This window comes from Chironomus tepperi, unplaced genomic scaffold (assembly GCF_022539635.2).
Source record: "Chironomus tepperi strain 1889 unplaced genomic scaffold, CSIRO-AGI_Ctep_v1 contig_171, whole genome shotgun sequence".
In the NCBI taxonomy this organism is placed as follows: Eukaryota; Metazoa; Arthropoda; class Insecta; order Diptera; family Chironomidae; genus Chironomus; species Chironomus tepperi.
In genome coordinates, this window is record NW_027226293.1 from 453162 (window position 1) to 466859 (window position 13698).

The window sequence follows — 13698 nt, forward strand, 5'->3', positions numbered from 1 at the left end:
GACCAGTAGCGTTGGATGAACTATAAGTTGCAACCAAAAATTCCAGGCTAACGCGTCTAAGATGCTGAAAATGCAAAACTATGATTTTTGGTCGAATGCAAGTTAGAACATGATATCAACTTGCCAATAATTAGTTTTATAGGTTTTTGACCACGCTCGTAAGGCTGTTCATATAAAGATGATTTCTATTTACGACAGTGGTGGTCATCCTGTGGCCAGCGACGCATTAGTGAGCTGGCGAATGGATTTTTACTCACAATTTTATTATTAGCTTCTGAATGCCGATTTCAAATTTTGATAAAAAAATTTATATTAAGCATAAAAACATGATACTCATTGATCAATAAATCAACTCATTCACACCATGCCCAAAACATGATACCTGTATTCACCTCGAAAATAAACAATAACAAATCACATCTTAGTCACAAGTCTTCCTCATTTGCATTTATTTATCTCATTCCAAAGTCAATTTTTGAGAGACAAATTGTTCAGTGTTAAGATGTCTTTTGTCGCGAGAGCATATCCAGTGAAGATTTAAAGATGATTAAGCATTCAAAAAAGAGACTAAAAATTTATTCAATTTTTGCAATTTTAATTCTTTTTATTGTTGCTGTGTATAGTAATTTTAGTTCCAATTCAGAAAATGAAGTGATTGAGTTAAGAACAGAAGTCGTACAGGAAGAACTAATTGATTATAATGACTATAAATACATGGTCGAGCAATTGCGACGCGTAGGTGATGGTGAAATAGGTAAACCAGTCTTTTTAGATGATCCAGACGAGATTGAACGGAACGAAAAGCTTTATCAAAAAACTGGTTTTTATGCTGTTGTGTCCGATAAAATTTCAGTCAATCGTTCAGTCCCTGACCTACGATCAGTTGAATGTCGTGAACAAAAATATTCAAATAAATTGCCAAAAGCATCGATTATCATTATTTTTCATAATGAGGTGCTGTCTGTGCTTAAACGTACGATACACAGTGTATGGAATCGATCGCCGTCAAGTCTATTGCATGAGATAATCCTCGTGAATGACGCAAGCACAGAGAAAGAGCTTTATGATGAGCTGCAGCAGTATGTGGACTTGAATTTTGGAAAGAAGGTCAAAATTATTAATTTACCAGAACGGAAGGGATTAATAAGGACGAGAATGGAAGGTGCTAGATCAGCAACTGGAGAAGTTTTGGTATTTTTTGATTCACACATGGAAGTTGGCTATAACTACTTGCCTCCACTACTAGCACCGATCAAGGATAATCGAAGGATATCCACAGTTCCAATTATTGATGATTTTGATGCCAAAAATTTCGGATATTATGAATTAAATCCAACACGTGGTGTCATTGACTGGATGTGGATCTTTCACGAAATCAGGAAGGAACTGGAAGATCCAGTGATGCCATTTTCAACACCAATTATGCTTGGATGTGCTTTTGCTATTGACAGGAAGTTCTTCATCGAGGAACTTGGCGGATATGATGAGCAATTGGACATTTGGAATGGCGAAAATTATGAATTAAGCTTTAAACTGCATTTATGTGCTGATGGATTGTTCGAGGTTCCATGCAGTCGTGTAGCACACACATTTAGGGAGATTAATCCATCCAGAAGTTGGAAGTACGATTATGTAGCTAGAAACTTCAAAAGAGTTGCGGAAGTGTGGCTGGATGATTACAAAGAGATTCTTTATGCTCGGGATCCTGAAAAGTTTGAGAATGTAGATCCAGGAGACTTGACATTACAGAAGAAAATCAGACGAGATCTAAATTGTAAGCCATTTAAGCATTTCCTTGATGTTGTGGCACCAGACATGGCTGCACGGTATCCACCTTTAAGGCAAGTTCCAGTATTTGCATCCGGAACTATTAAGTCTGTCGCTAATGATTCAAATTTGTGTATCTATGCTGAAAATGTTCCTTACATTGACATGGAACTGACTGATTGTTATCCGAACTTAATCGAGCCATTTTTACCAATGTATTGGCTATTGACATTCTACAAGCAAATATCATTAAAGAGCACAGAATTGTGCATGGATACAGCAGGTGTAAGTCTATTTGACTGTCATTATGAAGGTGGAAATCAGCTATTTAAATATGATACAGGAACAATGCAGATAATGAATAACAACAAGAACAAAACTGTGTGCCTGACTGCAAACCATGAGACTAGAAAGCTCAATTTTGAGGAATGTGATGAATATAATGACTATCAGAGGTGGGAATTTGGATATGTCAATGGAACTGCAATGCAGCGGTGGGATGAGATTAATGATTATAGTAATATGTAGACTTAGTGCTGTGATTTTAGACAGCTTTAAATAAACTTAAAACCAAAGTGAGCATTGAAATTTTTTTCACTCAAATTTTTCATTAATTTTCCAAAATTTTCGGCTAAAACATCTTCAAAATTTAAAGTATCATAAAATGGCACTAAATCAGCCAACAACGTCTTATCAAGACGACTACACATGGCCTAAAATTATGCCTGTTAAGGTTTTCAATACCGAGTATAGCTGCACGAAAGAAGAACCAAAGAAAATTGAATTTGAACCTACAAAAGAATTTGCATCAAGAAATCCTTGCAAAGTGGGTGAAAAATCTCCACAATTAGTTTTTATCAACATCTGTGAGGCAAAGGAAGTAAATTTCCAAACTATTTCATGTGGAAGTAAACAAAATAGCTGCAAATCACCCAACAGTCTCAACTTCCACATCACTGCACGTCCAAAAACAGCAATCAATCCTAATTGTCATTTAGGTCAATTTTCTTGTGAGAAACGCAACAGCAATCCAGATCTAACGATTCTCGTCAATCATGTCAACAAAAGCAAGAACATCACAAACAACTGTAAATGTTCAAAAGTCAAAGCACCTCAAATTCAAAAGCCAAAACCTTGCAGCCCTCAAACTCCAACATCAGCACCTTGCAATCATCAAATTCCAATAATAGAACCATGTAATCAGCAAGTTCAACAGCCAAAGCCTTGCAGTAATCAAAGTCAACAACCAAAACCTTGCAGTCATCAAACTCAACAGACAAAGCCTTGCAATCAGCAAGTTCAACAACCAAAGCTTTGTAATCATGACATTCCAAAAACAGATCCTTGTAATCCACAAATTCAGCAGCCAAAACCTTGCAGCCAACAAGTTCAACAACCTAAACCTTGCAATCATCAAATTCAACGTCCTAAAACCTGCAATAATCAAGTTCAACAGCCAAAGCATTGCAGTAATCAAAGTCAACAACCAAAACCTTGCAATCATCAGATTCCAAAACCAAAACCCAAAAGAGAAGCACCAAATGCAAAGAGACACGAAATAAAAGTTTGTCCAAATGCAAAGGAAATGCTTGACAGAAAACATCCGCCTGCAAGGAAACTTGATGTCAAAATGGATCCATGTGAAGCCTTTCCTGATGATCATTGGAATACAACATATCAGGAGGAATTCGGGTTCGTGGATTAATGAGGATGATTGCTGTGATTATTGATGGAAATAAAGATTGAATTTTAGGAATTGAAAGGAAGTGGTTTTAATGATGTATTGGGTTTGCTGGATTGTTTTGTTGTTGTTCTGTCTTGTTAATGTCTTATCTTGAAGAAGTCGACTTTTCCATTCGTAATCTGGATCGACTTTGAGCTCTGACTTTACTTATGTCCTTAATAAGCACTTAGTCTGATTGCAATGATATTATTGAAGAATTGTCAAGTTAAAAGCTTAATTTGGTTTAATTTTGGAGTTGATTCATTTGTTTTTCCAGCAATTCCAATTCATCCGCTGTTGGCAAAGCCTAATCTTTGTCACCAAAGTCTTCATTTAACAGTTGTCCTGTCAAATTCATCAATATTTGCCAATTTAGGAACAAATTTCAATTCATTTTGTTTGTAAACAAAAAACTGGTATAATTCCTTTTCCCAAGATGACAAATTCACTCAAACTAGTATAAAATATTCAAATATTTTTTAACCGTTACGTTTTAGACGACTTTTGATCGTGAGAATTTCTTAATCAAGATTAATTCGATTTCAACAATTTTTGCTTGACTAAATGTGCAGTCATTTAACTTAAGAAATACTCAAGGAACTGAAAAAAAAAAAATCAATTTATGTCTGAGAACGTAACCATCCAAATCAAAGCATGCTTTTTATGCATAAGAAATAAAAAATCACCAAAAAAAAAAGCTATTGCTGTTTAAATATTGTGCAAAGCTTGATTTTGTCTCGTCCGATTTCATGATTTGATTGATGAACATTAATCTCGTCATCTTTTATGGATGTAAACATCAAACAGCATTATGCTCCGAGACGAAGATAATTTGTAAATAGCTTTTCAAGGTTCTAGGCACTTGGCAAATTTAATGACTATCGTATTTCTATTTAATTTAATTAAATCTACCCGGGAAATCAAACTGATCATTATCTGATGAGTCGTACGTTAAGTTGTTCCTCAATATTTTTTTTTTACATTAAACAAACATTAGCCGATTATATTGGAATTTTAAGCACTGAGCCAGCAATAATTTTTCATTAAAAAGTGTGAAATTTGAGAAAAGTTTTTATAAAAAGCCAATAATAAGTAATGTTCAGGCTTTATTGCTTGCTAATTGATCTAATTTGTCTGTAATATATTCCAGTAATTTTAATACTTTTTTTTTACATTTTAAATGCAAAAGTATGGCTTCCGGTCATTCGAGTAGATGTGCTGTGTTTGCGAATAGAAAGAGAAGCATTAACATGTCAGCACAATTGAAGCTATAGACGGAGGTTTTGTTGTTATATTGATGATAAAATCAATTTTCTGTAGAATTTGCTCGGGTATGGTAGGAATGATGTGGATGGTGAATTGAGTCAGAGTCAGATTGATGAGGTGTGATTAGGGTGACTACATGTTGTGGGTTTTGGAAGATCATGTAATTCTAGAATATAGCTCGAGTTGACATGTTGTTATTTGGCTAGTTCTCGATTTTCACACATTGAAATTATTGTCGATGACGATGGCCACAAGGCTGCCAATTGGTGCTAGGCCTCAGGTCGTCATGATGGCAACCGATTGTGACAACATTTTAATATGTTAGAGACGACAACATGATCATTTTTCTGATAATCCTGATAAAGTCCAGCTTTTGATAGGAATCGAACGCACTTTCCTTGCCAATTTGTTGCCAAATTCTTGATCTGCTGTCTGTGTATTTAGCCATTTACATGTTACTCTTATCCTGGAAATTTCACCTGCTTACTTCGGTTTATTTCATCGGCTCTACAGATTAATTGTGAACAAATGCATCTCTTTGAATGTGTCAAAAGCTTGCTACCGTTTGCTAATTACCAATACCAACTGAAAAATACTCGATTACCTATGGCTTAATGTCAGAGATGTCACATAAATCCATACCTGTATTATGGCAATTATTACCTTTACTTAAACATCAATGAAACCTAAAGTCAATCCTCCTTAATTACACAGACCAATAAAATCTCAAACAACGGATGTTGAACACCTAAAATCAAAGAATCATAACTTCTAGCAAGCCATAAAAAATTCTAGCAAAAAATTATTAAATCAACACTCAATCCCTTCACAGCACATCATAAATTCTCGATAATCGCCTATATCCCGTGGATATTACAGCCATTATTGGCAATTGTCGTAAAAAAAAATCAAACAAGAATTTCCCTTTGGGGGGTTGTTCTTAAGTGATGTTCAGATGGTAAGGAGGGTGAGGAAGTATCTGTGACTTTCTGTGTCAAAAGCGTCAAAGATGCAGAAGCTGGAGTCGACATAAGCTTGATAGAGTTTGAAATTACCTTTTAACATTTATATGAAATGTTATACTTCACAAGAACCAGCAGAAAAAATTCAATGTAAATTTTAATCAGTTTTTACAAAGCTGTAAGCGAGCTTAAATATGCCTTGATGCCTAGAATTCTCTCAATTTTCAACTAACATCACTTACGAATCCCCCCTTTAAGATTCACACAATTCTGATATCCCGAATTAAATAATAAATCTTCATCCAACGATAAGTTAAAAACTTCATAACAGTCATAAGAAAGTTTCAAACTTTTAATTATCTCCAATTAAGGAATAAAACACTTTTTTATTACAAAAGTCATTAAAATGCTGTTAAGTCTCGTCGCTGAGGTGCAAATTTTCTTTTTTCATATTTTTTTTTATTGGTGACAAATTCAATTAAACAATACCAGATGCCAGACTTGGGTTGTAAATTGACGATGGTGTTTTGTAGATTAATGTCAGGGATGCTGCCAAAAACAGTGTTACATTTGGTATTGGTAGGTGACAGGAGGCAACCAGGGATAGAGTTGCTCAGATGGCAACTAAGGATCATAGATAGTTTGCATGATAAGCTGGCCAGTTAGGCAAACCATCTATGTTTTATGATCTCTCGGAAGTAACTAAATGGCTGTCAAAACAATTTTAAGAAGAAGAAGGAATCATACCAGCTCATATGACATTGATCATCAAGTGTATACCCGAGAAACAGGACCTTGACCTCTAGATGGAATGGTAATTTGAAAGCATCCGGCTACAAACATGATTAGCGCTATGTGAGAGCTACAGGTATTACTTTAATCTCATTTGATCGTCATTTGCTAAGCACAGAGTAAATAACCGATCAACAATCCGATCTCGAGCTTTCATAACTCTGACTTGACACTATGTCAGAATCTTGCCGGATTGGTATTTTTGACATTTTTTCCTATTCTAAAAGTACGATGTTCATTAGTATAACATAAGGTGATCTAATCACTGACCTAGGATAAAACTGAAGGTTATCCAGATATCCAGATATCTATGGATGAATGGTGCCACTCTAAAGTGTATCCAGAGGGTGTTTCTCCTGATTTGTATCCAGAGGGTGTCCCTTTGGATGCGATTTGCTCAAGAATCCCAATATGTTCAGACATCGTATGGCATTCATGGATATCGCAGACATCATGGATTCTCGAGCAAATCGAATCCAGAGGACACCCTTTGAAGTGTATAACATCAGAGGGTGTCCCTCTTGATACATTTCACTCGAGATTCCCACGATTCGCAGACATCATGAATCCTTCCTTAAACGCTACTCCATGAGCTTTATCGAAAGTAGTAACTCTGCACACCCAACCTGCCCGAACAATTACTTAATAACTCCATAAAAAGAAAGTAAAAGTTCCTTCCTATCAAACTGCAAAAAAATATTATTCATCATCAATCCAATCCACAAAAAGTTTCCCTCTTAAAAATCACGAATCAAGAACGCAGTGTGCTTTTTTTTTGAAACCTCGTGTCGAGTCTAGACATTAGACAATGAAATAGAATTACATCACAAGTGATTGTTACTTTCATTTATATTTTAATTAATTTTTCATCACAGCATCCTCATCATCACGAAATCACTGTCATAAAGCATTATCTTTTGCTACGCACTCATAATACATTCGTCAATACTGTTATTGACATTAGCATGCATCATTAAAACTAATGTAATATTCTCGTTTATCAATGTTCGGACCATCGATGCATTTCAAGCTATTTATCATGCAGATTTAGTTAATTTCATCGCAGCGTGAATGATTTATGAAACGATAGCTGCTTTTTGTGTCTGTTTAGCGTCAGTGGACGGTGATTTTTTTTTGTTTGTGCAAGTTGTTGCATATTGTCTAATGTGGTAATGTCGGTTAAATCTGCAGTTTTCCAAACTATGTCCATTCGACCGTTAATTTTCAAATATTTTTTGACTGTTAATTTTCAAATATTTTTTTACCGTTAAATTTTAAATATTTTTTGACCGATAAATTTTCATTAAATTTTAGAATTTAAAATCTTATTTACCGTCAAGATTCAAATATTTTCTGACCGTTGATTTTCAAATATGTTAACACCGTTAAATTTCAAATATTTTTTGACCGTTAATTTTCAAATATTTTTTGAGCGTTAATTTTGCAAATATTAGCAAAGCGCCTTTATTACTCACACCTGACCATCATACAACATTTTTTCTTGTTTCCTGGAAACAAGTGGCAACTATTTAAATTGTCATGCTTTTATGTTATCACAACAAGCAATCTTAACATTAAATATGCTATGCGAGCCATATTCTGCATGTTCTCATTAAACAATAAAAGCAGAAAAGCTTAAACATTTATTTTTGTTCATTTTATTCAAGGATATATTTAACCAATAGCAATATTTATCATCGATGTGCCACTCTCGGTTTCCGCTTTTTTGTGATATATTCGCTTTAATTCAGCTTTTTTTTATTAAAAATTATTGGAGCTCAAACTCATCATTTTATTTTTATTATTAATAATGTGATAAAAGTCTCGATTTTTTTAATAATCACGACGAACATTAACTATGTAGCATTTTTATTATCGAAGCTTTCAGCAAACTCATTATTTTATTTAAATAATGTTCTCGATGCAAGTTAAATTGGTTCTTATTGAATTTTCAGAATTTAACGTTCAAAAATAATTTAAATTTTATTTTTCTAAAATCATAGTAGCGCACCCCTTTGTTGTTGTTCTAAAAAATTTAAAAGATAAACATTTAAATTAAATTTATTGTTGTGCTCGTTTTTCGTGTTGTTAGACTAACAAATTCTTTTTCTTGACATACTTACAAGAATATCTGATAAGGTAAGTTTGCTAAATATAATCAAAAAACGTTTTATGGAACAAAACAGTAAGATTTTGTGAATTTGCGAGTTTGCATATGTTTTGAAGAAAGTTATTCGGGAATTAAGAGTCAGATGTGTAGTTACTTACTGATTGTAAGGAAAGGAACTTAAGATTTTGTGAATATTCGTCTAATTAGTGAGATCCAGTGAATATTTTGTATCAATTTAATGATTATTGTAAGTTTTTAGATAAGAATCTTAAAATTCTTGAATTTTTAAAGTTATTAAGGATGATGTTTCACATAAATGCAGTCTGATTTGCATCAAACCATCCCAAAAGCTACAATGTATCCATCTCATTAGTCCAACAATGCTGTTTTCACAATATATTCCTTCAAAGAAACCTAAAGTCAATAAATCTTCAACTTTATGACCTCAATCCTTAATTCTTAGAATGTTTAATACATAACGCTTTAACCATCAATGCATAACCAGCATTTAAAATTGAAACAAAGTCTTAAATTTATTACAAAACAAGACGCAACACAAAAATTTGAACATAAAACCATCAAATTGAAATTTTCTTACATTTAATCTGCTAAAATAATTCGAAAATATCCCAAAAATGTTATTCATAATTTATTTGAATGCTGGTTAATGCGCAATTCAGTCAAAGTGAATGTTTAAAGGCATTATATACACCAAAATGCATTAATAACCAAATTGAAAATTGAAGTTTAATTTAATGACTTAATCGTTTAACCATGATGATGATTATGCATCAGCAAATTAATGTATTTTTTGCATTCATCGAGCAGTTTTTTTTAAAAAGTCTATCGAAAGAAAAATAAATATTATTGTTGCATAATAATAAGTGAAAGAGAGAGAAAGGGAGCATCTATCATAGGACTGGATGCTAATTAATTCCGCTAGAGTATGCAGAGTAATGAATATTGGAGATAAAAACATTTTTATGGTTGAAAAAAGTGCATTTTATTGGGAAATTAATAAAAAATTAAATGCTTTTTTAATGTCAAATAAAAAAGCATAAATCAGTTGAATAATAACGGTCAAAAATATAGGAAAATTGTGGTAAAACTTGGCTTTTCCGAGTGTTTTTCGACATAATAAAGGAAAATTTCATATTATAGGAAAAAAAATGAAAAAAAGATCAGCAAATATAGGAAAATTTTGACATAATGTAAAAAAGCAGTTGAAAAATAACGGTCAATAAATATTTGAAAATTAACTGTCAAAGAATTATTCGAAAAATAATGTTAAACACACAAATTGATTGGTGATTAGACCTAGATTAAACCAGTGATGGGCAACCTATGTGCCGCTGCAAACAAGCGTACCATCTAAAATTTGTGAAAATTCCATGAACCGTATAATTTGTGAGGTTTTGATCGAGGCTTACCACCTAGTTGTACCGCGAATAATAATTGATTACCCACCAGTGGATTGGCTGCCCACCCAGCCAGACAGACAAAAATTCCCATTTTCCTACATAAAACCAGCTAAAAAATCACATGAGTTTAAGCAAGTTGAGTGAGAAGCTTGCAATCTGCATTTGATTGCATGCCTTCAAAATACTAAAAATTATATCATTTAAGTTGTCTGTGGGAAACAAACAAAAGCTTCAGCGATGCTGCAAGTAATCTAATTTTATATATTTCTTTATTTTGCTATATGGTTCAGCTATTTCTAGCACAATTTCGTGACCAATGAGAGTTGTGATCTTTCGATATCAAAAAGCTATAAGTTCAAAACGATTTGAACATCATCAGTGGATCTTAATGATAAATTAAGTAAAACAGAACATGGAAAAAAGAGATGAAACATCACGTCATGGATGTGAGATCATCTTATTATAGTCAATCAATCAATTAAGCAGCTGAAAACAACAACAACACTTAAAAAATTACTGATTTTTTTATATAGCGATGTATACGACTGTTGAAACAGCATAGATGCCTCATGCTTCTTCCTTTTCAACCTTTTTTTATTCTTCCTATGAACAAAGATAATCTTTGAGATTTTTTTTTAACTCTCTTGTTGTGCTTCTATTGTCTATTAATTTTATGGACTATGGAATTACTTTTGTTCAAACTTTTAATTTTAATTCATACTGTGCTTGATTCTAGATTCTTGAAGATGAGAATGATTTGAATAATATTATGCTTGTTTGCTTTTTGGGGTCAATTCTTAAGTGATGTGTGAGGTGGAGTGGCTTATTGGATTGGATTAGGGATTAGTTCTTAAATTTGTTTCTATATTATTAATAACTGTGTCTTTTAAGACCTGTTCCTAACATTTGATATTGCGATATTCTAAGAATTCATGTTAAGTTGATGCTGAATCCCAGAGAGTACACAAGGGACAAATCTAGCACGAGGCAGGAATTAGACCAATGTGCAACCGGGCTAGTCTTAAATCTGACTCCAAGCTACCATAAAGGTGTCCCTAGATTACTTTTTGGTTTTACATGCGACGTGGTATTAGAACTCTTGTAATCATAATTCTGTGTGAAACTTTCTGGTTACTTCAAACACTGTAATTGGCTCTGTTATCTAGCTAGTATAAATTCTCTGTCTGCATATTAATGCTGACACATTCTTTCATCACTGTTCTACACCTAGAAGGTTCTTGAGGTTCTGGAACTCTTGCTCTAGCTTTTCAGTGATTTATAGTTCAGGGGTATTAAGAAGTAGGGTTTGAGGTCGAATTGGAGGGTCAAAAAATTCTGCTAAGTCTCTGAAGTTGATTTAAGCTTTTGGTGGGATTCGAACCCGGGAGTCTTAACCATAAAGTTCATGACACACACTTTACCAATTGAGCTATTACGTAGTTATTTTTAATAATATCTCACATAGCTTAAACTCGATCTGAACTTCAATTTTAGACATCATATCCAAATAGCCCATTAATTCACGATCGCTTTGTATTCTTTGTAGATTTTTTTATATTGAATCATGGTGTAATTACATGAATATTCAAGAATTTTAACACACAAACGACAGAAGTAGTTTTACTAAGCGTCTCGTCTATAAACCAGATGTTGGCCTCAGAACATGCTTTAAGATTCCGAAAATTTAAATTTTTTCTATTTTTAAATTTCACTCAGATACTAGATTTTCCATAAATTCAGGTTTTTAAATGTCAAATATTCTGCAGTAACTAGTGATTCCATCAAGATTCTGGTTTAGTAATTCATAAATCATAAACTACATCATAAAGTTAGAACAGCAATAATTGAAAATAAATTGAAAATCAATGTTCTTGTTGACGACATGACTAAGAATAATACACATCGTGATTAAACAATTACAGAAATGCTCTAAGTGAGCTCAGAATTTTCTTATCAACAGCACACCAACAATGTGTTGAGTCATGATTCTCAAAAAATAATTATTTATGGTATTTTTAGTTGTTGAGTTCGTCACTAATTGCATGTTTTAATGCTTGCAGCTAATTACACATAAAAATTGTGTTTTTTTTTTCTTCTCTTGCTTGCTCGTTCCTTTGTTTCCGAGGGGATTATAAAGAATGGAATTTTTTTTAGCTATATTAATGAAGACACGTAAGCTCATGATAATAATAAATTATTTCATGAGATTCTTAAAGCGCAATTTCGCAATATATATATAGATGGAAATGTAATTTAGAATTCGTTTTGACTATTAAGTCAATTGAAGTTTAACACGTAGGAAGTGGAATGGAATTGTAATTGCTGATGATATGATTTAGAACAGCTTATAAGAGTTCTCTAGAATAAGAACTAGAACTAGATTATACAAGTGAAGTGATCAATTCTTATTTAGAATTTGGTGCATCTAGAGCTGACCAAGGAAGTATAGAACAGTGCTTGATGTCCCATCCTTTATTTAGAAGCACAGCGTGTTCACTAATGCAGTATTAACGGTAAGACGCAAAGAGGAATAATACAGTTCACCTGCTCAACTGATCAAAATCTGATGTGCTAACCTTTACTCCGAACGGCTTAATGCTGCTGACCGTTTTCCTCATCGTAAAAATGGGTCTAAATCAGTCGTCACGATACCGTCAACATCGCGTCCTACCTTAAATTCAACGAAGTTGCAATGTCCTTGCAACCACGCAGTCTTATTCTGGTACCAATCCTATGAATATCACATCAAAATTCAACCAAACCCAAACATTCATCCAAAACTTGACCCAATTCTCTCAATTCTAATCCCAGATAAGTGAAAGCATCTCCACCAACACATTAAGAATGCGCTCAATTCAACAATCTACGACTTCTTCCTATTTGTTCTCGATTCTATCCGCAAACATCTGAATACCAACTTAGAAATTCAAACATTCTCACTTCGCGTTTGACAAAGAAAAACAAACAATCCATTGAATGCGTCGCCGTTACCTCATAATTTGCCATTTATAATATTTACACATGAACAGTTGTAGTCATCTTTATTCATTATCGAATTAAGAAGAGATTCGGAAAGTAAATAAAAGAACAAAAAAAAATATATGTGTTACTACGGAAATAGCTTAACCATGATTGATTTCAGATGAAAAGAAATTTTATGGATGAATGGAAGTGATGTCTACTGTATAAAGATGAAGGAGAGGGATATGGAACTGAATTGAGGAAGACAGGAATCTGGAACTGAGTTGAGAATGGGAAATTAGGAAATATCTCGGATAATTTTTAGGTTATTGTCCAATGAAGCAGGAGTTGGGTGATAACTGGAATCGAATCTTTAAATTCAGACCTCTGGAGTCATTGTCTCTAGCAACTACACGAGATTTTATGCCCGAAATTTGTCGAAGTTAAGCATCCAGATTCCCGGAATATCTCAATCTCGATTCTGTCTCGAGAATGTTTAGTTATTAATGTAAAGAATCAAAGAAGCAATCTACAATCAAAACACGAGCTGATCTGCTAAAACTATGGTATGTGACATACTTCCGAGTGGAAGAGTCTGTGATTAGTCGACCGTTCATTAGAATACAGAAGAACAACTATCTGATATCTAACTGATAGGGGAGTTGGGAAAGCTATCGATCTGACTCGTTAGGAGAC

The 13698-nt window shown here is 33.5% G+C and overlaps 2 protein-coding genes across 2 annotated transcripts in view; both read left to right on the forward strand.

The window, feature by feature from the left end:
* Window positions 1-493: 493 nt before the first annotated feature.
* LOC139088840 (N-acetylgalactosaminyltransferase 6-like) lies at window positions 494-3529 on the forward strand. The gene is made up of 2 exons (XM_070638151.1): window positions 494-2342; window positions 2423-3529. The coding sequence occupies exon 1, from the start codon at window positions 544-546 to the stop codon at window positions 2293-2295; it is 1752 nt and encodes a 583-aa protein (XP_070494252.1). The 5' UTR covers window positions 494-543; the 3' UTR covers window positions 2296-2342; window positions 2423-3529.
* Window positions 3530-8845: 5316 nt separating this feature from the next.
* Window positions 8846-13698, forward strand: part of LOC139088879 (uncharacterized) — a 68266-nt gene continuing 63413 nt past the window's right edge. Inside the window, exon 1 of the mRNA XM_070638213.1 lies at window positions 8846-8867. The gene's annotated coding sequence lies outside the window, so the exon portion shown is untranslated. The remainder of the gene's footprint in view (window positions 8868-13698) is intronic.